The sequence below is a fragment of the Odocoileus virginianus genome, unplaced genomic scaffold (genome assembly GCF_023699985.2).
Source record: "Odocoileus virginianus isolate 20LAN1187 ecotype Illinois unplaced genomic scaffold, Ovbor_1.2 Unplaced_Contig_20, whole genome shotgun sequence".
In the NCBI taxonomy this organism is placed as follows: domain Eukaryota; kingdom Metazoa; phylum Chordata; class Mammalia; order Artiodactyla; family Cervidae; genus Odocoileus; species Odocoileus virginianus.
The window spans coordinates 1,314,617-1,341,012 of NW_027224337.1; the positions used below are offsets into that span (position 1 = coordinate 1,314,617).

General features: G+C 41.2%; 1 protein-coding gene and 1 long non-coding RNA gene across 2 annotated transcripts in view; one reads left to right on the forward strand and one right to left on the reverse strand.

The window, feature by feature from the left end:
• Positions 1 to 26,396, forward strand: part of LOC110127352 (uncharacterized) — a 50,582-nt gene that overhangs the window by 12,001 nt on the left and 12,185 nt on the right. The window lies entirely within an intron of this gene.
• On the reverse strand, positions 10,339 to 18,294 carry LOC110127347 (interferon-induced very large GTPase 1-like). The gene is given in 6 exon segments (XM_070464170.1): positions 10,339 to 11,769; positions 11,772 to 15,194; positions 15,197 to 17,955; positions 17,957 to 18,096; positions 18,098 to 18,174; positions 18,177 to 18,294. Coding segments are annotated over 6 exon segments (7,266 nt in total). The 5' UTR covers positions 18,253 to 18,294; the 3' UTR covers positions 10,339 to 10,978.

The following is a 26,396-nucleotide window of genomic DNA, read 5'->3' on the forward strand; positions in this document are numbered from 1 at the left end:
TTTCTACCAGTCTGTTTCCCTCTAATCTTCAGACTTCCTTAAATGTGAAAGGCTTAAGAGTCTGGAGGTGAAGGAAAGAGCACAGGGTTTGTAGTTATCAGGCACAACAAAATTGGAGATGGGGATGCAGATGAATATGGCATGATTAGGACTTTCCCTTAGTCTATGAGAGGCATTCGTTGTCAAGAGGGAGATTAGAATATTTTACAAAAGAAATGTGCAAAGAAATAAGATGGAGGTAATAATGCTCTTGACATCCCAAATGGATTTTATTGTTGTAGTTCAACCACTCAGTTGTGCCCAACTCTTTGCAATCCCATGGACTGCAGTACACCAGACTTCCCTGTCCTTCACCATCTCCCAGAGCTTGCTCAAACTCATGTCCATTGAGTTGATGATGCCATCCAACCATCTTGTCCTCTGTCATCCCCTTCTCATCCTGCTGACAGTCTTTCCCAGCATCACAGTCTTTTCCAATGAGTACATTCTTTGCATCAGGTAGCCGAAGAATTGGAGCTTCCAATGAATCATCAGTCCTTCCAATGAATATTGAGGATTGATTTCCTTTTGGATTGACTGATTTGATCTCCTTGAAGTCCAAGGGACTCTCAAGAATTTTCTCCAACACCACAGTTCAAAAGCATCAATTCTTCAGCACTCATCCTTCTTTATGGTCCAACTCTCACATCCCTCCATGACTATTGAAAAAACCATAGTTTTGACTATAGGACCTTTGGGACCTTTGGTAGCAAAGAAGTGTCTCTGCTTTTTAATATGCTGTCTAGGTTTGTCATAGCTTTTCTTCCAAGGAGCAAGCATCTTTTAATTTCATGGCTGCAGTCACCATCCATAGTGATTTTGGAGCCCAAGAAAATAAAGTCTGTCACTGTTTCCATTGTTTCCCATCTATTTGCCATGAAGTGATGGAGCTGAATGCCATGATCTTCATTTTTTGAATGTTGAGTTTTAAGCCAGCTTTATCATTCCTCTTTCACCTTCATCAAGAGGCTCTTTAGTTCCTTTTCACTTTCTGCCCTAAGAGTGGTGTCATCTACTTTTCTGATGTTATTGATAATTCTCCCAGCAATCTTGATTCCAGCTTGGCTTCATCCAGCCCAGCATTTCTCATAATGAGAGTCCCTTGGTTTGCAAGGAGATCCAACCAGTCCATCCTAAAGGAAATCAGTCCTGAATGTTCATTGGAAGGACTGATGTTGAAGCTGAAACTCCAGTACTTTGGCTACCTGATGCAAAGAGCTGACTCATTTGAAAAGACCCTGATGCTGGGAAAGATTGAAGGCAGGAGGAGAAGGGGACAGCAGAGGATGAGATGGTTGGATGGCATCACTGACTCGATGGACATGAGTTTGAGTAAACTCCAAGAGTTGGTGATGGACAAGGAGGCCTGGCGTGCTGCAGTCCATGGGGTTGCAAAGAGTCGTACATGACTGAGCGACTGAACTCAACTGAACTGAACTGAACCCTGCGTATAAGTTAAATAAGCAGGGTGACAGTATACAGCTTTGATGTACTCCTTTCCCAATTTTGAACCAGCCCATTGTTCCATGTCCCGTTCTAACTGTTGCTTCTTGACCTGCATACAGGTTTCTCAGGAGGCAGGTAATGAGGTCTGGTATTCCCATATCTTGAATAATTTTCCACAGTTTGTTGTGACGCAAAGAGTTAAAGGCTTTAGCATAGTCAATGAAGCAGAAGTAGATGTTTTTCTAGAATTCCCTTGCTTTTTCTATGATCCAGTGGATGTTGGCAATTTGATCTTTGGTTCTTCTGCCTTTTCTAAATCCATCTTGAACGTCTGGTAGTCATTGGTTCACATACTGTTGAAGCATAGCTGGGAAAATTTTGAGCATTTCTTTGCTAGTGAGTGAGATGAGTCCTATTGTGTGGTAGTTTGAGCATTCTTTGGCATTGCCTTTCTTTGGGATTGGAATGAAAACTGACCTTTTCCAGTCCTGTGGCCACTGCTGAGTTTTTCAAATTTGCTGGCATATTGAGTGCAGCACTTCAACAGCATCATCTTTTAGGATTTGAAGTAGCTCAGCTGAAATTCCATCACTTCCACTAGCTTTGTTCTAAGGTCTGCTTGACTTAGCACTCCAGGATGTCTGGTTGTAGGTGTGTGATCACACCATCGTGGTTATCTGGATCATTAAGATCTTTTATGTATAGTACTTCTGTGTATTCTTGGCACCTCTTCTTAATATCTTCTGCTTCTGTTAGGTCTGTATCATTTCTGTCCTTTATTGTGCCCATCTTTGCATGAAATGTTCCCTTGGTATCTCTAATTTTCTTAAAGAGATCTCTAGTCTTTCCCATTCTATTGTTTTCCTCTATTTCTTTGCATTGATCACTTAGGAAGGCTTTCTCATCTCTCCTTGCTATTCTTTGGAACTCTGCATTCAGAGGGATGTATCTTTCCTTTTCTCCTTTGCCTTTAGCTGCTCTTCTTTTCTCAGCTGTTTGTAAGGCTTCCTCAGATGTCTGTTTTGCCTTTTTGCATTTCTTTTTCTTGGGATGGTTTTGATCACTGCCTCTTGTACAGTGTTACAAACCTCCATCCATAGTTCTTCAGGCACTCTATCTATCAGATCTAATCCCTTGAATCTATTTGTCACTTCCACTGTATAATTGTAAGGGATTTGATTTAGGTCATACCTGAATTGCTTAGTGGTGTTTCCTACTTTCTTCAATATAAGTCTAGTTATAATTACTAAGATCTGTTCTCAACCATAGAACACTTCTGACACCAAAAATCTGGGTTTTTCCTACCAAATAGTTCTCTAATTCTGTGCAGTACCAGCTGGGTGTCCTGCAATTTCACTCAGTTCTGACAGTAACTACCTGGAGTTAGTTTAGACTTCCCTTGTTAAGGGCTCAGCCCCACAAGACTGCCCTCCCACTTCAGATAACAATTGCAAATATTGGGCCCCTAGTTATCCACAATTTATCTGACTTGTCTTAAAATTTGGGATTCCCACAACCCTCTGTTCTAGTTTGATAATTTGCTATGACTACACATGGAAATCAGGAACTTTTCTTATTTACTTGCTATATATTATATATATATCCTTGTGAAATATATATATATCCTTGTGAAAGTGAAGTTACTCAGTCGTGTCTGACTCTTTGCGACCCTGTGGACTGTAGTCTACCAGACTCCTCTGTCCATGGGATTCTCCAGGCAAGGATACTGGAGTGGGTTGCCATTTCCTTCTCCAGGGGATCTTCTCAACTCAGGGGTCGAACCCCAGTCTCGCACATTGCAGGCAGATGCTTTACTCTCTGAGCCACCAGGGAAGCCCATATATCCTTATAAAGGATGTTAGAAAATATATAAATGAAGAACCTGATTACGAGGCACATAAGATGAGGTGTGGAAGGGTCCTGTATACAAGGGCTTCTGTGACTGTGGAGGTTGAGGTATACCACCTTTCTGCATGTCGGGGTATTTGCCACCCTAGAAGCTCTCCAAACCCTTTCCTTTACGGTTTTATGGGGGTTCCACGACATAAGCATGATTAAATCATTGACAACTCTGGATTAACTCAGTCTCTATCCCTTTTCCGTCCTGGAGGTGTGAGGGGATTTGGAGCTGAAAGTTCCAACCCTCTAATCACAAGGTTTTGTTGGCAGGCAGCCTCCATCCTGAAACCATCTAGGGGGCTCATATAGAGTCACCTCATTAACAGAAACTCAAGTATTCTTGACAGGGACTTTTTAGGAGTAACAAAAGAGGCTCCTGTCATCCCTGTAACTCATGAAGTTCCAAGAATTCTAGGAGCTCTGCTCCAGAAACCTGGACAAAGTCTGGATATATCTTTATTATTATTTCACAATATTGTACTAGTTAATAATGAGAAGTGATTGAAAACATCCCCTGGAAGCAGTCCCTTCCTTTTCTAGAAGATACTCATCTGTGTTGCCAGTTTATTTCTCCTCTTGCCCCTCTTCCTCATTTTTCTTCATCTGTGTGTAACCTGTTCACTGAATGAGCTGGACTCAGTGGTGTATAATTGGAATATTCCTTTATTTATCTCTACTCCCTGCTTGCCACCATGTTATTTTGGTTCTCCCTGTCCCCATTCCTGGTAATATTCTTGGAAAAGTGACTTTTCTAGTCACTTTTGGAATTAGATTGCATCCAAGTGCTGCATTTCGGGCTCTTTTGTTGACTATGATGGTTACTCCATTTCTTCAACGGGACTCCTGCCCACAGTAGTAGATATATTGGTCATCTGAGTTAAATTCACCCATTCCAGTCCATCTTAGTTCACTGATTCCTAGAATGTCAATGTTCACTCTTGTCATCTCCTGTTTGACCACTTCCAATTTACCTTGATTCATGGACTAACATTCCAGGTTCTATGCAATATTGCTCTTTACAGCATCAAACATTGCTTTTATCACCAGTCCCATCCACAACTGGGTGTTGTTTTTGCTTTGGCTCTATCCCTTCATTCTTTCTGGAGTTATTTCTCCACTGATCTCCAGTAGCATATTGGGCACCTACCAACCTGGGGAGTTCATCTTTCAGTGTCCTATCTTTTTGCTTTTTCATACTGTTCATGGGGTTCTCAAGGCAAGAATACTAAAGTGGTTTGCCATTCCCTTCTCCAGTGGACCACATTCTGTCAGACTCTCCACCATGACCCATCCGTCTTGGGTGGCCCCACATGGCATGGCTTAGTTTCGTTGAGTTAGACAAGGCTGTGGTCCATGTAATCAGATTGGCTAGTTGTCTGTGATTGTGGTTTCAGTCTGTCTGCCGTCTGATGCCCTCTCTCAGTGCCTACCGTCATACTTTGTTAGCCACTTACCTTGGACGTGGGGTAGCTCCTCCCAGCCGCTACCCCTGTCCTCGGACATTGGGTAGCTCCTCTTGGCCGCGCTTGTGTGCCATTGCAGCTGCTCATGCTTGTGCACCGTCACAGCCGCCAGCTCATGAAAACGACAGAATGATCTGTTTGTTTCCAAGGCAAACCATTCAATATCATGGTAATCCAAGTCTATGCCCTGACCAGTAATGCTGAAGAAGCTGAAGTTGAATGGTTCTATGAAGACCTACAAGACCTTCTAGAACTAACACCCAAAAAAGATGTCCTTTTCATTATAGGGGACTGGAATGCAAAAGTAGGAAGTCAAGAAACACCTGGAGTAACAGGCAAATTTGGCCTTGGAGTACAGAATGAAGCAGGGCAAAGGCTAACAGAGTTCTGCCAAGAGAACGCACTGGTCATAGCAAACACCCTCTTCCAACAACACAAGAGAAGACTCTACACATGGATATCACCAGATGGTCAACACTGAAATCAGATTGATTATATTCTTTGCAGCCAAAGATGGAGAAGCTCTATACAGTCAGCAAAAACAAGACCGGGAGCTGACTGTGGCTCAGATCATGAACTCCTTATTGCCAAATTCAGACTGAAATTGAAGAAAGTGGAGAAAACCACTACACCATTCAGGTGTTACCTAAATCAAATCCCTTATGACTATACAGCAAAAATGAGAAATAGATTTAAGGGACTAGATCTGATAGACAGAGTGCCTGATGAACTATGGACGGAGGTTCCTGACATTGTACAGGAGACAGGAATCAAGACCATCCCCAAGAAAAAGAAATGCAAAAAAGCAAAATGGCTGTCTGAGGAGGCCTTACAAATAGCTGTGAAAAGAAGGGAAGTGAAAAGCAAAGGAGAAAAGAAAAGATATACCCATTTGAATGCAGAGTTCCAAAGAATAGCAAGGAGAGATAAGAAAGCCTTCCTCAGTGATCAATGCAAAGAAATAGAGGAAAACAATAGAATGGGAAAGACTAGAGATCTCTTCAAGAGATGTTCAAGCTGGTTTTAGAAAAGGCAGAGGAACCAGAGATCAAATTGCCAACATCTGCTGGATCATTGAAAAAGCAAGAGAGTTCCAGAAAAACATCTATTTCTGCTTTATTGACTATGCCAAAGCCTTTGACTGTGTGGATCACAATAAACTGTGGAAAATTCTTGAAAGAGATGGGAATACCAGACCACCTGACCTGCCTCTTGAGAAACCTGTATGCAGGTCAGGAAGCAATAGTTAGAACTGGACATGGAACAACAGACTAGTTCCAAATAGGAAAAGGAGTACATCAAGGCTGTATATTGTCACCCTGCTTATTTAACTTATATACGGAGTCCATCAGGAGAAACGCTGGGCTGAAGCACAAGTTGGAATCAAGATTGCCAGGAGAGATATCAATAACTTCAGATACGCAGATGACACCACCCTTATGACAGAAAGTGAAGAGGAACTGAAGAGTCTCTTGATGAAAGTGAAAGAGGAGAGTGAAAAAGTTGGCTTAAAACTCAACATTCAGAAAACTAAGATCATGGCATCCTAGTCAATCACTTCATGGCAAATAGATGGGGAAACAATGGAAACAGTGAAAGACTTTATTTTTCTGGGCTCCAAAATCACTGCAGATGGTGATTGCAGCCATGAAATTAAAAAACGCTTGCTCCTTGGAAGAAAAGTTATGGCCAACCTAGACAGCATATTAAAAAGCAGAGATGTTGCCTTGCCAACAAAGGTCCATCTATTCAAAGCTATGGTTTTTCTAGTAGTCATGTATAGATGTGAGAGTTGGACTATAAAGAAAGCTGAGCACTGAAGAATTGATGCTTTTGAACTGTGGTGTTGGAGAAGACTCTTGAGAGTCCCTTGGACTGCAAGGAGATCCAACCAGTCCATCCTAAAGGAAATCAATCCTGAATATTCATTGGAAGGACTGATGCTGAAGCTGAAACTCCAATACTTTGGCCACCTGATGCAAAGAACTGACTCATTGGAAAAGACCCTGATGCTGGGAAAGATTGAGGGCAGGAGGAGAAGGGGACGACAGAGGATGAGATGGTTAGATGGCATCACCAACTCGATGGACATGGGTTTGGGTAGACTCCGGGAGTTGGTGATGGACAGGGAGGCCTGGCATGCTGCAGTTCATGGGATCACAAAGAGTCGGACACGACTGAGCGACTGAACTGAACTGAAGTGAACTGAACTTGGTATTAGAATATCTAAAGTCTTTGGCATTAATAAGTTTAGTCCTATCTACTATCAAAACTTCCATCTCCATTATATCCTAAGCTGGCTCTTGGACCACCATTCACCAGCCCCATCAAGTTCAGGCCTGATTTATAATTTCATCAGATAGTAAGGAATAAGTATGTCATGGCATGTTTTCTTTTTCTCATTTCTTTACTTCCTTTCCTCCTCCTATTCTCATTATTTGGTTTGAGGGATGAAAGCTGAAGGGTAGCTGTGGTGCTATTTGTGATTTTTCTTTTAGTTGTTGAATATACAATAGCTGCTTCTTGTGATTGTGCTTTTGTGGAATCTTCGGAATGCTCCCATATACTTAATGACCTGACAGTGTACTTTTTGGTGACCTACTTTGTTGACATCCCAGGGTAACCTCTTTGACTTTCCTTCATTGCTGTTTCTGGCAGTATATTTCCAGTTGTCTCTGCAGAAGTGGGCAGTGGGAGGGGTTGGGCGTGGGAGGGATGAATGGTGGAAGGGATGAGGAAACTCTGTTGGGCAGAGGATCCAATCTGTATCCCATGGACCTTGGAGAAATTCAGCATCTTGTTCAGGTATAGAGGACACTACGTTAGCAGGTAGCCCCAGACTCCATGTTAATACCATTATTGCTGTTTCCTGGAGTTTGCTGAAACTCAGTGATGCTCTCTAACCATCTCATCCTCTGCTGCCCTCTTCTCCTTTTGTCTTTGATCTTGATAATTTCCTCCAAATGAAAAGACATATAAGTCTGTCTTAAATCCCGAAGGATTTAGGTATGACAGAAATATTTAGTCTGTAATAGTCCACAGTTCACTTCATTCACTTAGAGACCTAAGTGAAAATCTTCTGAGTGCAAATTTCCATCTTTTTTAAAGCATGTGCTGGTGCTCAGTCATGTTCAACTCTTTGTGGCCTCACTGACTGTGGCCCATCAGGCTCCTCTGTCCATGGAATTTTCCAGGCAAGAATACTGGAGTGGGTTGCCGTTTCCTTCTCCAGGGTGTCTTCGCAACCCATGGATTGAAATTCACTGTCTCTTTTATCTCCTGCATTGGCAAGTGAGTTCTTCACCATTGGTGCCACCTGAGAAGCAACTCACATCGTATTTGTGTTATTTATCTTGTCCTAGAATCCATCACACTCTTAGCCCCATTCCTGTAAGAGTTTTCCTCTCTTGCTTAAATCACTCTGGAAATTTGCTACGTCTATTGATGTGGTGACCCCCAATTCCCTTGTTTCTGTGATCCACAGTTTCAGTGACTCTGAGAGACTCTTTCTACTGATCATGTGAGCCTTACCTCCAGTGACCTTACAACGCTGGCCATCTCTAATCCCTGTGACCTACACTGGGCCCAGCATCTCCCACTTTTCGTGACCGTATGATTCTCACCCCTATGAACTCTATCACCCTACTCCAGTGTTCCTAAGATCTCCCTCACTGACCTCAATCCATTGACACTTTGATCCTGACCCCACCTTGATGGCACTTTACTCTCCACTACTATCACAGAAAAGCACATTCATATATTTTCATCTACCCCCCATTCCCAGCTTATATCTAGCCATTTTGTAGGGAACTCTTGATACCATCTCTGAATTGCATTTAGTAATCACTCTCTTTAAATGCCAGAGGAATTGATAAAAAATTATTTGCTTATACACAAGAATTTTGCCTTGAAAATCAAACTTAATATATAATCCTTCTTAGTTAAAAGTTTTAATGGGCTTATTGAACAAATATGAACAGCACAAATGTTAACATCTCACAGTTATAGAAGATGCAGTGATGTCAGAAACAGGTGCTATATTGTGCATGGGTTCTGTTTTTATCACTATTTCAACTTTACCCTATTTGGAGGCTCCTGCAACTCTCAGTGAGACTATTTTTAAAGAACAAAAGGAAAATCCATCTATTCAAGAACATCTGCTTTCTGTATAGTTTTTCTGTTTCATGCTTTCTTCTGGAGACATGGTCATTTGACCTGAAACTGAAGAGTATGCTTGGGGCCCAAAGATAGCAGAGTGAGCACTCCTGTCGCCCAGCTCCGAAGATCCAAGTTCTGTGATTGTTCTTCTTTGTACTGTATGTTTTCATACAGGCTGTGGAGGGGTAGAGCGTGTACCCTTAAATGGAAGCCAATGAATGGCCCTATGTCAGACATGAGTAACTTTTTTCTTTGCATCAGGATTCCTTCAGATCATCAGCTTTGAGAACATAGCATAAGTCATTGTTTCAGAAGGTAAAGGTTTGCAGAGTGGAGATTTCCTCCCCTCTCAGGTCCTTGGTTGGCTTCAGCATGTTCTTCTTTTTTATTTCTGATCATGACTCTATGGATCAATTAGTATGAAAAGTCACAAAGGTGCTTGATTAGAGATAAGCGTTTTCTTACATTTTAATATACAGAAACATTTCTTATTGAATTATCATTATGGTTTAGTCACTAAGTTGTGTCCGACTCTTGTGACCCCATGGACTGTAGCTAGCCAGGCTCCTCTGCCCATGGGATTCTCCAGGCAAGAATACTGGAGTGGGTTGCCATTTCCTTCTTCAGGGAATCTTTCTGACCAGGCAATCGAACCCGGGTCTCCTGCATTGCAGGCAGACTCTTTACTGACTGAGCTAGGAGGGAAGCCCCGACCTGGTCCACAGCCTTGATTAAAATGGCCCTTTTTCTCTGGTCATAAATCTTGTTCCATAAACGGGTCCTTCTCAGACTTGTACAGTGCTCTAGGCCATGAATACCTAAACTCCTGTGAATTTTTTCTTTACCTTTTTAAAAAAACATGCACAGGCAAGTGCCAAAGTGCCCAGGAAGAAGAGAAAAATGATTAAATTACAAAAAGTTGTTTAATTTCTATTTTTCATATAACATTGTTTCCCAAATTGATGCAGGCTCTATCTTGGCCAAGTTTCTGTTTTTTTTTTTTTTTTTCAAATTCCTATAATAGAATAGTTCTAAATGGCATTATATTTGAGAATTGGAAATCTTGAATTTCCTATGAATATTTTTGCATTCAAGCGTTAATAACTCTTCCTCACAATTTCATAGAGTGAAAAAAATACACTTAGAAATGAAAAGAATTTGTAACTTCAGTCAATAACTCTATTGATGATAATATTTGTATAGTTATTCTATAGATTTTGTAGCAGTCTACAATGGTTTTAATTTCCCTCTGTGAAAATGACTTTCTTGAAGCTTTATATAACATTACATATTTAAAAATAAAAACATTCAGAATAATAATATAAAATATGCAGTTGGTATATTAAATGGACTTTATTCGATTTTATCATGTACTTATATATATCAGGAGAAGTCAATGGCAACCCACTCAAGTACTCTTGCCTGGAAAATCCCATGGATGGAGGAGTGTGGTAGGCTGCAGTCCATGAGGTCACAAAGAGTTGGACACGACTGAGCGGCTTCACTTTCACTTTTCACTTTCATGCATTGAAGAAGGAAATGGCAACCCACTCCAGTGTTCTTGCCTGGAGAATCCCAAGTCTGGTGGGCTGCCGTCTATGGGGTCGCACAGTCAGACACAACTGAAGTGACTTAGCAGCAGCAGCAGCATATATATCAGTTATCTGTTTTTTTTTTTCCATTTATTTTTATTAGTTGGAGGTTAATTACTTTACAATATTGTAGTGGTTTTTGTCATACACTGACATGTTATCTGTTCTGTTTTTAAAGAAGAAGGAATTGAAGCAAAGAAAAATAAGGTTCTTACTCAAGAAATCTTTAACTCCTGGTATGATTGATTTAGTTTTAGATGTTTCATTTGAAAAAAATTTATATAAGGAAGGTTTTCATTCTGAGTGGGTGGTATTTTAGGCTTGTTCTGGTGATGTGCCTTCTTTGTTTAGATACTGGAACTCTTATCTGATCATTGAGTATTAATTTTTTTTCAAGTCATCAAGCACATCCTGCTTTGTGATTTTCTTCCAGGCGTCAGGAATTTCACATTTATTGATAAATCTTTTGTGATATTTTTCTTTTAGCTTTGATCTGAAGTGACAGACAAACCATTTCCAGTATGGCTGGGTGGATGTGTCTGGGGTGATGCTCCATGTGGCATATTCCCCTCCTGCTCCTCGATAGGTTTTATATGGGATTCTCCTGCCATCTTTGAAAACCAAAAAAGAATCACTTGCCAACAGACTAGTATAGTAATCAATGACAAACTGGTCTGTTTGATACCACCACCATCCACCGAGAGCCTCTGGATGGTGGAAGGGAACACTGTGGTCTCCTTCATGGGTAGGGATTGTGTTCGCACAAATTGCTTTACAGAAGGGACACTATTTCTAGCAGCCACAGAGATGTTCAGAGAGCATTTTCTGGATTTCAGGAATCATTTCTTCTACAAGTCTAGACAAACAGTTCTGTTCTACCTTCTTCATTTCAGGATCCAAAGCTTTACTCATGGCCTCTTTGATAAACTTGATATCTTTTATCTCCTGGTGTTCAATGCTTATCAAGTCTTTTCATGGGAAGATCAAATTACTCCCCAGGTGATCACAGAACAAATATAACCACCCAGACACTGTGCTCCTTTTATCTTTAGCTATTGCTGTAGATGCATGTATAGCTGAGAGGATGGCATTCTTGATGTCATATAAACTGATTTGTAGAAAAGTCTTTATTTTTCTACTTCCTGTGTCAGAAAAATATGTTTTAACATGTTTTCAATGTAGTTCTTAAAGAATGATTTTGGATGATGAAGGCACTGCCAGTAGTTATCAAAATTTTCCTCTTCTGCCAGAGAGATGAGAATGTGTTTCTCCAGGTTAGCTCTGTTTTCATTGAATGCCCGGCAGGTGGTTCGAATGTCCCCAGCAATTTTGAGGGCCATGTTTTTCCTTATGGTGCTGGAGACAGCAGGTGTTAGTTTGTTCCACAGAAAATCAAAAAGTGTTTAAACTGAAGTTGCTCCTTGATAAGAGATCTTAAAGATCATGAAGAAATCATCTTTCTTGCTTTGCAGATAGTTTACAGGATCATTTGTCCTCTTGAATGCCTTGTGCATCTCCTTAAACTTTACTGATGCTCTTTGGAATAAACACAATGATAAGTCTATTTCATATCTTCTTGTAAACGTGTATCTTTTCTGAGTGTGTGCAGACTTCACCTCCTCTTCTATTATTCTCAGGATTTCATAGAAATAAATTTGATTGTAATCATGCTTTTGCTGAGATATTTTATTAATAGTTTCATTAACTTTTGAAATAATGCAGTCAGTAGTCATATTTATGGAGTGTATATCCTGGGCATCTATTTTCATTGTTGAGAGTCCCCAATAATTCCTGTTCATCTTAACATGTTTGTCATAGTTGATTTCAAACTCTTCTCCAGAATAGTTCTTCAGTTTGATTGCCATGTCTTTTTCCTTTTTGAAATAATCAAAAAGGATGTCTTCAGATTCCACTTCAATTGCAGGCTCTTTGGCTGGAGGGAGACTTGAGGACGCATCAGAGACCCATTTTTCCCAAAATGGGTTGAATTTCTCATGGAGCTCTTCCTCACTCAGTTGGGTGCCCTTTAGCAATAAAGCCAAATTCTGGCTTTTTTCCAATAATTCCTTTTCATAACCTGACTTTTTGTTATCCAGTTTTTCTTGATTTTTTTTTTTGAAACTAAAAAGTTCTTTGACTTTTCTTTGGTCATCTAAAATTAGTGCCTCTTTAAGGGTTATTAGTTTATTTTCGAAATTTCCTTTCCACTGAACCAGTACTTCACTATCTGGGTCTTCATTAAAATATTTTTCAAGTTTTTGCTTGATGGCTTTATATATCTGTGTAACTGGAGCCTCCAAGTTATATGTTTCAAGTGTCTGGATTTTTCCATTCTGAATCTGGTTGATCAGCTGGTCCTGTAATTTCTGCACATGACGCCTCAGCTCCCATGTCCAGTAGTTATATATGGTTTCCAGTTTGCTCATAGCCATGACTTGAGTGTTCCTGAAGCTGAAAATAAAGTTCTCATTCAGTAGGGCTCTCCACAAATCTTAAACTCGGAATTTTACATCTGATAGCTTCATGATGCTTCCCCTAGATTCCTGTTGGGCAGTCACAAGAATTCTGCTTTTTAGTTCCTGAACATTGTGGCTGTAGCGAGGATTGGGAGGGGCCATTGGGGGATTGCCATCCCAGAGGTGAGCAAAGTAGTAGACGTGGGTATTGGCATCAAACTTAATGACATCACTAAAGCAGTTTACATCAGAGCACTGCTCTTCTTCAGCTGCTATTGCTGCCATTTGGTCCAATCTCTGCTCTAGCTGCCTTCTTCCTTCCATAGTTTGGTCTTTAGCTGTAACCTCCCCCACATTGTGATGGACAAAGGGGCAACTGGGAGAGATTTTTACTTGTTTCATCCTCAGGAAAGCTTGGACAACTATTTGTAGAATGTCTTGCATTTCTGATGGATTTCCCCCCATAATATTGATCAGAGTCAAGTTTCCAAGTCCGATGACAAAGGTTGCCAACTCATTGTCATGATTCTGGGACTTGTTGCTGAGTTCTGGGGCTCGAAGTCCCTCTGTGTCCACAACAAGCACAAAGTCAAAGCCAAGTTCCTCCGTGAATGTCTCCTCCACTTTCAGAAGCTGCATGTAGGCCCCCCAAGTACACCTCCCAGCACTGACAGTGAACTGCAGCCCAAAAAGGGCATTCAGCAGGGTGGACTCCCCTGAACTCTTGAGGCCAAGGACAGAGAGAACAAAGAGCCGCTTGTCTCCAAGTTTCTCAGAGAGCTTGTCAAAAACAGCTGCCACCCACCTTAGGGGCACATATGAAACATCCCCATCCATCAGCTCAATGGGAACACCAGATATCATCAGATCTGCAGCTATGTGGGGAAGGGAGAGAAATAGGGTATCTTTCATGGGTGAAGTTTCTTCCAGAGCTTCATAGATCTGGCCAGCTTCTCTAAGAATGTGCTCAATTCCCAAGGTACAGTCATTAATCTCTCTGGAAATAGCTTCTATCCTCTTTTGCCAGTCTTTCAGAGAGCTACTCTTTGTGGCCTCTTGCTTTTGTTTTTGAACCAATGCCTTTTTCTTCTCATTTAAATTTTCCAAGTGTCCTGCAGTCAGGTTGTCCAAAGCTACATTCAGCCATTGGAGGAAGTAGAGTTTGGTGTGAGTTTCTGAATGATTTTGGAGAATTTTAAGGACAAAATGCATTAAAGCATTGAGAGGAAAGGTTTTTCTCATCTGTTCACGTCTTGTCATTTGTTTCTCTGTCTCAGTTTCACTTTTGTGTTGTTCAATGCTGCGATTCCCCTTTTCTCTCAGATGATAGAGTTCTTTGTCCTTTTTACACCAATGTTGCCACAGTTTTCCCTGAAGAGGTAGTAAGTTTTCCTTGACCTGATGTATTTCCATTTCTCTCAATACGGTCATTAGAGCCTCTGCCTTTTCTTTGGCTTCCTTACAATCTCTCTGGTCTTCATCAATAAGCATTCCTTGCTTGCGAGCAACTTGGGCACAGTTCTCCAAGCTGAGTGCACTGTTAGAGAGCTTCAGCAAACGTCCAATTGTAGTTGTGAGCTCCCCTATTAATTCTGCCTCATTTCTGTTCCTGATCCCAATTCTCACTCTTGAGCCAGATTTATCGACTGTGACTTTTCCTTTATCATCAAGCAAAAAGATTAAAGGTTTTGTTGACCGACACATGTCACGGACTATTTTTTGGTTTCCTTTATTGTCATCAGAAGTTGACATGAGGACCACAATTATGGAAGAGACTTCCTGCAAAAAGGTGAGTTGCTTCTCATGTTCCTTTGCATCTCCATGAAGATTGGTAAAGGTCAAGCAGTTGTCAAATCTGTCCTGCTCTTCCCCCCCAGGACAGAACCAGGCGACTTCCACCACTCCTCCCATCAAGAGACAGTCTCTGCTGCTGCCTTTGCAGTGTCGGTGAAAAAAGACATCATGTTTGCGTTCACTGAGAAGACAGTTCATGATCTGAGATTTGGAGGCAGAGAAACCATTTCCAACTCTAATAAAGGACACAACGGGGACAGAAACATGACACATCCGGTGATTCTTATAATTGTCCTTCTCCCCTTTTATTGATTTCCCTGCTTGCTGCCAGCTCCTTCGAATTTGAGAGACCAGAGAGAGAATTCAATTTGAGCATTGCAAGGATTATGTATGAGAAGAGGGAGTGCAGACTGACAAATGGAAAGTTTGTCCAAAATATATTGTCTGGCAAAATCATCTGCACAGTGAAGAATTTCCATCTGAATATCCATAGGGTGAACATGCAGTCTGACATTAGTGGCTGCTGAAGGCTTAGTAGGACTAACACTTTCTTCAAGTAGATCTTCATATGGATCAAAAGCCTCCTTTTCTTGATTTGAGGTGCTTGAATAGACTTGGTTCTCTGTGTATTCTTCATGTTTGATGATCAGGTATCTCAGCCCATAATCCAGCATCAATAACTTCTGTAGGAAATAGAAGGCAAGTTCTCTTTCAGAGCAGGGCTGGGTGTTGTACACAGAAGTCTTATGGATCAGTTGGATGTTAGCTCTGCTCATTTTTCTTGGGTAGTAATGTTCTAGGCCTAGACGCTGGAGTAAGTCTTGCAAGGCTCCATTTTCTGTGACTTTCTCCTTTTTATTTTCATTATCTTGTGGTTCATTGCGCTCTTTCTTTTCATGGAAGACACTTTGCAATTGTTTTCTCACCTCCTCCACTGGCAATGAAGAGACAATAGCCTCATAATTCCCATCAATGAGCAGTCTCAAGTCTTTTTCTAGGTTTTCCCAATCATGATCTTCAGGTTTGGTGAGGACATATACAACTTCTTTAGTCAAAGATTGTCCCATGTGATGTTTTATCAATGCCAACCATTGTGTTTTCTCCTCTGGAGAAACAGCTTTGATGCCCACTGTTGTTGTCAGACCTGTGAGCACCAGGAATGCCTGAGCCCTGTAGTTGCAAATATTTTTGAGCTCTTGGTATTTATTTTGTGCAATTTGCATTTTATCCAATAGGACGTCTAACTCATCATGCCCCAGGAGATCCTGAAATATATTGTGAACTACATGATATCCTGCACCAGATGCTATCAAAAGTAGCAAGATGTGTGTATCTGGCTTCCCCATTTCTTGGAGGTATTTCAAGAAGGAGCGAAGAGACAAGCTGACTTCATAAGTCAGCTTTCTTTGAGCTTTCTCCACCAACTCTGTGGATTCAGAGTTGGCCTTTACTTCCCTAAGGTCATTCTGTGTTTTTTAAAATATTTCAATTAACTCAGAAAATTGGGTGATATGGACATTGTCTTCCCTTGGTTCTGACTGAAATATCCACTGCATAATGGAATGAGCCTGAGGAAAGGTTGTTACTGTATAGATGTGAGGATCCAAAAGACTGCTCAACTGAGATTTAATAAATTTAGTTCCATCATTGGAAGATTTTTTGCAAAAGTTAACAGTGTTTACCAGAAAATTCTGCAGACCCCAGTCTTTGAGGCATATATTAGTCCAAATGGTATAACTTTCAGTTTTTTGACTCAATCTTTGCATGAAATTTATCAGCCTTCTAAGTTGTTCTTCAGGATCAAAAACTTTCCAGGATTTCACATCCTCTAGGAAAATCCTAGCCTCCCTCTCAATACTCAGTAATTCTCCCTCCTGTGTCTGGGCGGTAAGTTCAGTCAGAATAGTATAGTTGTCTTTCAGGCAGTTAGCTACTTTAAGAGGATCCCTAAAATCACTTCTGTGGCTAGAGAGGACAATGTCCCAAACAGGTACCAGCTGAGGTCCACGGTCAATGACACACCAGGTTTGATTATTGGCAAGTAGACCAGCTTTCCAGTCCAAAAATCCATTTGCTTCTGGTGGGCCACCTGTCTGGGCCACAGAAAATTGGACTTTGGTTTGGAGATTTTGGAAGGTTGTTCTCTGAGAGGCTTTTTTCGAATGAGAATCTGACACATCCAAATCTGTACCAGTGTTCACTCCAAAACCCCTGTAACTGCCCCTTATGTAAATATCCAGGGCCTCTGCTGCTTGCTGTTTCACTTCTGCCAGCTGCTCTTTTTGGAAACCCTCTGAAATGGATTTCCACCAGTAGATTCCTCCCAGGTGCAGAGGGACCTGGTTAGCATGAGAGCCAACCCTCTGGAAGAAGGCTTCAGTCCTATGCCTCAGCAGCAGTAGTTTGTCTGGGTCTTCTGACTGACTCAGAAGGTCTTCAATGTATTTTAAACCCTGGAGAGCAGCATTGGATAGTTGGAGTTGGTCAATGGGAAAGATGCAGGAGGCCAGTGGGATACAGATGAACTTGGTTGAGCAGAAATATGAGTGTTTAGAATGTGACTGTTGTATTTTCTTGGATTCTGAATGCATGCTCTGATCCATACCAGCTTCCAGTCTCATTCCCCAACCTCCACGCTTTGCTAAGGCAGTTACACTGAAGCCCAGCTTCTCTACAGTCTGAGTGAACATGGATTCTTCTTGAGAAGATGTAAATTCCTTCACTTCCACCCGTGTACCCTGATTAGGGCCACGCAGTACAAACTCCTTGGGGACACAGAGTAGCTCTTCTTTCTTCTGTATAAGACACCTTTGGTCACTGGTTTTGTAAATTCCCTGTAGGGCTAGTCCTCCAGATGCATGTCTCACCAATTCTCTATCTGAAAGATTTTTCCTGTGAGAAAATGCCCCTTGCATGAGGTTGAGTTGTCTCTGCATATCTTCCATGACTTCTCTTAGGGGCTTTTCAGGAGATGGCTTGAACTCTTTGGGGATCTCCATTGTTTGCCTCAGCTCTGCTTCCTTTTTCTTCACTGCCTCTTCCTGTTGTTGCCTCCGTTCTGACAGCATTTTTCTTTGTTCCTGCAGAGCCTGTTCTGCCTCCTTCTGCCTTTAATGATTCCACGCAAGACTCCTGTAACTCTGAAAGAGTATTTGAGTGTGATAGGTTAAGCAGTTTCTCCAGGGCCCTTTTCTCCCAGGAATGTTGCACCTGGCATTTCAATTTCTTGAGGTCTTTTTCTTCTAGGTGTTTGTAAGGCATGAGCGGAAGTCACACCCAGGTGTTCCTGCAGCTTTGACAACTAGTACTCAACTGCCAGTTCTATTTTCTGAGCATCTCTTGGAGATCTTGTCTATTTTTGCCTCTAAACAGGGGTTCATTGGGCATAGACTCTGCTGTGTCCATGGCTGTGGGAAGAAAAGACACTCAGTTAGCCTGTGGCATGTTAATATGCAGAATACTGTGATTAATTTAGAGATATTAGTTGCTTTTGTATTCAGTAATAATGAACTATCAGAAAAAAAAATTCAGGGAACAATTCCACTTATATTCACAGTAAAAAGAATAAAATACCAGGGGATAAACTTAACGAAGAAGGTGAAATACCTATATTCTGAAAATTATAAACCCTGATTAAAGAATATGAAAATGGTAAAAAGGAATGGAAAGATATCCTGTGTTCCTTGATTAGAAGGATTAATGTTGTTAAAAATCGCCATATTACCCAAAGCAATCTATAGATTTAATACAATCACTATCAAAATACCCAGGACACTTTCACAAAAGTAGGACAAAATGATTCTAAAAATTTTTTTGGAACCACAAAAGACTCAATTGCCAAAGCTGACTGGAGGAAAAAGTATAGCTGACTGTATCACGTTCCCTATTCAGACTATACAACAAGGCTACATTAATCAAAACAGCATGGCATTGGCATAAAAGGAAACACATAGATCAATTTAACAGAATTCAGAGCCCAGAAATAAACCTACACAATTATGGTCAATAATCTATGACAAAAGAGGTGAGAAAACAATGGAAAAAAGATAATTCCAATAAGTGGTGCTGGGAAAATTGGATAGCTACAGTAAAATAATATTAGGAAAAAATAGGCAAGGAATAAATGTTTCTCCATAGAAGACACATAGATGATGATCAGGCACATGAAATCACTCAACATTGTTAATTGTTAGGGAAATGTAAATCAAAACCATAATGAGGTATCACTTCAAGCCAATCATAATGGCCATCATCATATAGTCTACAAATAATAAATGCTAGAGAAGATGTGGAAAAAAGGGAACCCTTGTGTACTGTTGCTGAGAATTTAAGTTGGTTTAGCCACTATGGAAGGGATTGTAGAGTTTCCTCAAAAATGGAAAATAGGATCACAATATTACCCAGCAGTTCCACTCCTGGGTATATATGTAAAGGAAGTGAAGACAGGATATTGAAGAGATATATGCACCCCCATGGTTACTGCATCGTTATTCACAATAACCAAGATATGGAAACAGCCTAAGTGTCAGTCCATGGCTTAGTGGATAAAGGATATGCTACACAGCAGGCACACATGTGTACAGAGACACAGATCCACAGTGGAATTTTATACACGAGAAAGAGGGCAATCCTGCCATTTGTGTGTGACAACATGAATGGACCTTGAGTGCATTATGCTGAGTGAGATAAGACAGACCAAAAAGGAGAGATTCTGTATAATATCACTTATATTTGGAATCTAAGCCAAACTTGTAAAACAGAGTAGTATGGTGGTTACTAGGGGTTGGAAGGTGTAGGTATTAGGGAGATACTGTTTAAAGGTACAAATGTGCCATCAGTAGATAATTAAGTCCTAGAAATCTAGGCTTCCCTGATGGCTCAGATAGTAAAGAATCTGCCTACAGTGCAGGAGACCTGGGTTTGATCCCTAGGTTGGGAAGATCCCCTGGAAGAGGGCATGGCAACCCACTCCAGTATTTTTGCCTGGAGAATCCCCATGGACAGAGGAGCCTGATGGGCTACAGTCCATGGGATCGCAAAGAGTTGGACACGACTGAGCGACTAAGCATAGCACATAGCACACATAGTGATTATAAACAATATACTGTATTATACACTTCAAAGTTGCCAAGGGACTTTGTATTAGTTCTCACCACAATAAAGAAATGGTAGTGTGATGTAATAGAGGTGTTAGCTAACTCTATCTTGGTCATCTGGCAATATAAAAATGTATCATATCAGCACATTGTATACCTTAGACTTATGCAAGGTTATATGTTAATTTATCTCAATAAATAAAATGCACTTCTTAGCTGATTTATACTTGTCACCCACTTCTCACTCTTCCTCTGACACTAGTTAATATCGTTATATATGTCTATTTTAGATTATAAACTATATATGTATAATCAAATTCTCTTTATCTACTGATGCCACCTTAATGTGTGTCTGTAGAACCAAATTCTCTTATATTCATTGTTTTCTCAATGTTATGTTTTTAACCCCACTGTCTTTGAGACATTATATGAGATGAGATTTCAGATGTTTCAACTTCACACATAATTCAGGTTTCCTCTCTTCTTGTATTTCCTGTCCTACTGAATGTCACTATTATAATCCTATGCATCCTTCTTCCTCCTAATGTGAATGTAGTTTCATGTCCTTTCAAATTATCCTTTTCAGTCTCTCCTAAATCTCAATTCTTTTTAATCCCCTACCAGCTCTCCCTTAGATTTTGCCTTCATTTTGTCTTTATTGAAATATATAATTGTCATCTCATCTTAAAGTCATTTTGATTTTATGCTTTCCATCTTCCCCAGTGTCACTAAAATTTGAATCTAAATTTAATGGCAGACTCAGTAATTCAAAAAACAACTTTTCTGGGCTTCTCTGGTGGACAGTGGTTAGGAATCCACCTTGCAATGCAGGGAACACTGGTTTGATCCCTGGTCCAAGAAGCTCCCGTATGCCACAGAGCAACTAAGCCTGTACACCACAACATCTGCACCTGTGCTTAGAGCCCACAAACCACAGCTACTGAGCCCATGTGCTGCAGCTACTAAAACCCATGTGCCCTAGGGGCTGTGATCCACAATAATAGAAGCCACCACAGTGAGAAGCCCTGGGTATATATGCAAAGGAAGTGAAGACTGGATATGGATGAGATATATGCAGTGTGCATGTGCACACTGCAACTAAAGTAGCCCCCACTTACTGAAACTAGAGAAAGCCTGCGCACAGCAATAAGGACCCAGCACAGCCAAAACGTAAATTAATTACCAAAGAGAACAACTTTTCCAACTGAGTTATCTAAAATAGCTAGATAAATTTTTAAGACAAATTCTTTGACGTCTCAAGGAATTTAATAGATAGTGAAATAATATCTGATGGAAGAGGTAAATAAATTTGAAGCAAGTGAAACACTTCCATTACAAATTAAAGATAACATTTAGGATACCTTGGCATATACCTCAGAAGACAAATAAAGGAAATTCACAATCAAACATATCACAGTGAAACTGTAGAAAATACAATAGGAAAAGCAAAGCATTTAGAGGAAAGGAGATTTTTACAAATTAATGTATTTTAATTGGAGAATGATTACAATATTGTGATGGCTTTTGCCATACATCAACATGAGTCAGCCACAGGTATATAGGTGTCCCCCACAATTCTGAACCCCCTTCCCACCTTTCTCCCCACCCTATCCTGGGTTGTCCCAGAGCACCTACTTTGGATGCCCTGCTTCATGCATCGAACTTGCACTGGTCATCTGTTTTACATATGGTAATGTACATGTTTCAGTGCTATTCTCTCAAATCATCCCACCCTCACTTTCTCCTACAGAGTTCAAAAGTTTGTTTTTTATATCTATGTCTCCCTTGCTGGCCTGCATGTAGGATCATTGGTACTGTTTTTCAAAATTCCATATATATGTGTTATATACAGTATTTGTCATTCTCTTTCTGACTTACTTCACTCTGTATAATAGGCTCCAGGTTCATCCACCTCATTAAAACTGACTCAAATGCATTCTTTTTAATAGCTGAGTAATATTTTATTGTGTACACATACCACAACTTCCTTATCCATTTATCTGTCAGTGGACATCTAGTTGCTTCCATGTCCCAGCTATTGTAAATAGTGCTGCATTGAACACTGGGGTACATGTGTCTCTTTTAATTCTGGTTTCCTTGGGGTATATGCCCAGCAGTGGGATTACTGGGTGGTATGGCAGTTCTATTCCCAGTTTTTTAAGGAATCTCTACACTGTTCTCCATAGAGGCTGTCCCAGTTTGCATTCCTGCCAGCAGTGTAAGAGCATTCCCTTTTCTCCACACCCTCTCCAGCATTTATTGTTTATAGACTTTTTTGATGATGGCCATTCTGACCAATGTGAGATGATACTTCATTGTGGTTTTGATTTGCATTTCTCTAATAATGAGTGATGTTGAGCATCTTTTCATATGTTTATTAGCCATCTGTATGTCTTCTTTGGAGAAATGTCTGTTTAGGTCTTTTGCCCACTTTTTTTGATTGGATTGTTCATTTTTCAGGTATTGAGCTACATGAGCTGCTTGTATATTTTGGAGACTAATTCTTTGTCAGTTTTTCATTTGCTGTTACTTTCTCCCATTCTGAGGACTGTCTAAGAAAGAGGGTTTATCTTCAAATAATAATCAGAGAGAATGATGACCTTAACAGTGCTGATGGAAGCCAGAAGGCAACAGGATGGAGTATTAAACCTACTGACAGAAAATAACTGATAAAGTTGGATGCTATACAGAGTTAAAAATATCCTTCCAGAATTATGGTGGAAGAAAAACATAATTGCAAAAGCACAGTAACAGAATTTGTTACCTGGAAATGCACATTGAAGGAACTACTAAGGCATGTTTTTTTCAGGAGGAGGAAATATCACCAATGAATAATCAGAGATGCAGGAAAAGATGATGAGCAACAAATGAATAAATATATGAAAAAATATAAGTAAATGTATAAAACAGTGGGGTTTAAAATACATGATGGCAATTGCATTTAGGCTGGAGTGTGCAACCAAATGGATTTAAAGGACCCTCAGTTCCTTGAGGTATTTGAGAGGAAAGTCAAAGATTCTATTGATTTTGTAGAATATATGTTGCAATTTCTAGTACAGTCTCAAATATAAGAGTCAAGGATATATAACTGTCAACACAATAAAATAAAATAAGAAACATATGATTATATAACTTACCAAAATTTGTGGGCTACAGTGAAAGCCATGCTTAGAGGGAAATTTACATTGAATGCATACATAACAAAAGAATAATTAGATGAGAACAATAATCTAAGTATCCATCTGAGGAAATGAGAGAATAAAATCCAAATAAGCAAGAGAAAAGAAATAAGAACTAAAAAACCAATAAAATTGAAAACAGGAAATCAACAGAAAAAAAATCAGTAAAAGTATATATAACACGATTCTTTAGAAATATCAACAGAACTAATAATTCAGACTGTGAAAAGAGGGAAGATACAAATTACTAATATCAGAAATAAAATAGGGGTTATGGATATGAATTCTATAGACATTGAGGATTGAAAAAAGAGTACTATGAAAAACTGTTTGCTCTCACATTTGATAGCCTAGATAAAATATATCAATTCCTTGGAAGACAATAAACTATTAAGCTTACATGAGAGGAAATAAATTATCTGAATAGGCCTGTGTCTGTTAAAAAAATTGAATCAATATTTAACAGCCATCTGTTTGGTTATTAGAATAGGGAAAAGGAGTCCAGAATGGCGGTGGCTAAAAGACCTGGAAGGGAAAAGCCCACGAAAATAGAACAAAGGAAGGTCCGAGGACCGGAGTGAGAACCTCAGGTAAAACAAACAACACTCCTGGCTGGCCCAATTTACATAGGGCAGGCCCGGGGGAAAAAAAATATAAAAAGAGGAGCCAAAGCTAGCTCGTGCTCTCTCTCTCCCGCGCCCTGGGGTGCTCTTCTCTTTGCGTCTTTGGGTCGACATGCCCTCACGCCTCGAAGATGGATTTTCCTGCTATCTTCTAAATAAAATAGAGCTGTAACACTGAGCTGTAACACTGATTTGTCTAAGAGCTATAACACGGTCTGTCCAAGACCCGAGAGCTGTGACATGCCGAGGGGGCTTTAATGTCCGTCACTCCAAATCTTTGTTGTGACGAGACAAAAACCGAGGAGCATACACTCGCCTGACATCTATGGTGCCGTGACTCGGGTTTAACCTGGCTGAAACAACCACCGCGCGGAAGAGGCCAAGCACAGCAGGAGCCCAACTCAGCGAAGCTCCCGTGGTAGAAGTGGAACGTGAAGAAAACCCACGCGCAGGGAAGTGACAAGAGGCCCATTGTGCTGGAAATCGGGACAGAAAAACAAACTTGGCAAAAAGCTCACGCGGCTCAGTCTCAGATTCCCGAAGACCTCCGGTTAAGGTAGGAGGTCCTCGCTCCTGTGGCTGGAGGGACATATGCCTAACAAAATCTTAATTCCTTTATAATCTCTGTTTCTTGTCTCCTTGAACCCCCTGAGAACAGGTGGGTGGCAGTGGGCACAACTGAGGGACTCTGGAGAGGCTACTCCTCAGTATGTCCCAAAGGCACTATCTGCTGAGCCCCAGTAGCTGTTACCCAAGCCGGTGGGGGTTCTTCTGTCCTTACTCTTCTTTGTGCCAAGAATCAGGCCAATGAAAACTGAGCACAGGTCAGATATCTAGCAAATTTTCCAGCAGGCTATGAAGGGGATTCCTTGGCACGTTTTTCCCACTGCTTTTTCCTCCTGTCCTTCAGCTCTCTCTCCCGGGACTTGAGCCCGACCAAAACCCAGGATGCCTGGCTTCAGGACCTAATGAAGCTCAGGCTCTGATGTCTCATTGCAAAAATTCAGTGAGAGACAAAGCAATAGGTAAGAGGTAGATTTGTTAAGATTCAGAGAGAAGCACCCATTCTACAGGGTAGGGGCCATGGAATGTGGCCTGGCTAAGTTTTGCAAGCGGGGTGAATTCATATGCTAATGAGTGGGAAGATCATCCCAGCCATTGGGGAACCACCCACTCCTCTGTCTTTTGACAGTGACTTAGAACTGTCCTGCCACCTCTGGGTGTGTCTTTTGGCTTACAGATTGGGGATTAAGGTTTACTTGAATTTGACTTGTCATCTTGGACCCAATTGATTTTAATCGGTTTATGTTATGCCCTTGTGCTATGTCATTCTTTCAAAGGTTGTGCTCTGCCTCCTTCCCTCCTGTTTCATGCTCCTTTCCTCAGCCCCATCCGGGCCCACAATGTTGCCTCTACAATCTTCTAGAGGGACAACCAGAAAATAGCTGGCCTTGGGAGGGAAGTACTGTATAATATCCAACCCCTTAATCCTACCTAGCACTGGTCACGCTGGAGACCTTGGGGACGCCCAAACTCCAGTCCGGGGGTCCCAGGAGGTCATCACGCCTTGACCTGCCTAGGGATCTGGTCCTTGAAAGGTTGTCATGCCTCAACCTGCTCGGGGATCCGCCAGTCCCAGGGGTCCCAGGAGGTCATCACGCCTCGACCTGCCCAGGGACCCAATTCTCGGGAGGCCGTCATGCCTCGACCTGCCTGGGGATTCGATCTCTAGGAGGCTGTCACACCTCAGCCTGCCTGGGGATCTGCACCCTGACCCAGGGACGCCTGGCTCTCAGGTTGCAACAGTACTAGGTAGGATGAGCTTACATCATGGTATCTATTCCCATCCATGGTGGACAAACCAGCAATGAGTTAAGATTACAACCCCTTAATTCTACCCAGCACTGGTCACGCTGGAGACCTTGGGGATGCCCAAACTCCAGCCCGGGGGTCCCAGGAGGTCATCACGCCTTGACCTGCCTAGGGATCTGGTCCTCGAAAGGTTGTCACGCCTCAACCTGCTTGGGGATCCGCCAGTCCCAGGGGTCCCAGGAGGTCGTCACGCCTCGACCTGCCCAGGGACCCAATTCTCGGGAGGCCGTCATGCCTCGACCTGCCCAGGGATTCAATCTCTAGGAGGCTGTCATGCCTCAGCCTGCCTGGGGATCTGCACCCTGACCTGGGGACGCCTGGCTCTCAGGTTGCAACAGTACTGGGTAGGATAAGCTTCAGAAAGCCTATTAGTTCTTTTTTCTTTTCCTTTTCCTCCCTGTCATGACTGTCTTTTGTGGGGAGCCGGCCTGCTCAAGGCCCAAAAAGGCCCTGGGAAAGCCTTGAAAGAGGCCATTCCCTGTCCCGCCACCCCATGATAAAGTAGTAAAACATTTGCTGGGTCTCCTTTGTTCTTCCTTGAGAAAAACATAGTAGTGACCTTCACTTAGTAGTTTATCTTGGAATGTTAAAAAAAGAATGTAAGCTTCTGCAATCACTTAAGACAAAGAATTGTATTGATGTGACAAAAACCAGATGGCATTTTTATGAACTATGTTTTCTGCTTGTACTAGTATAAAGGTAGCTGTTTTACTCAATAAAATCACTGACTTGCCTAAAGAGCATTCAGTCCTCTCGACCCCATTCTTTACTATCGGCTT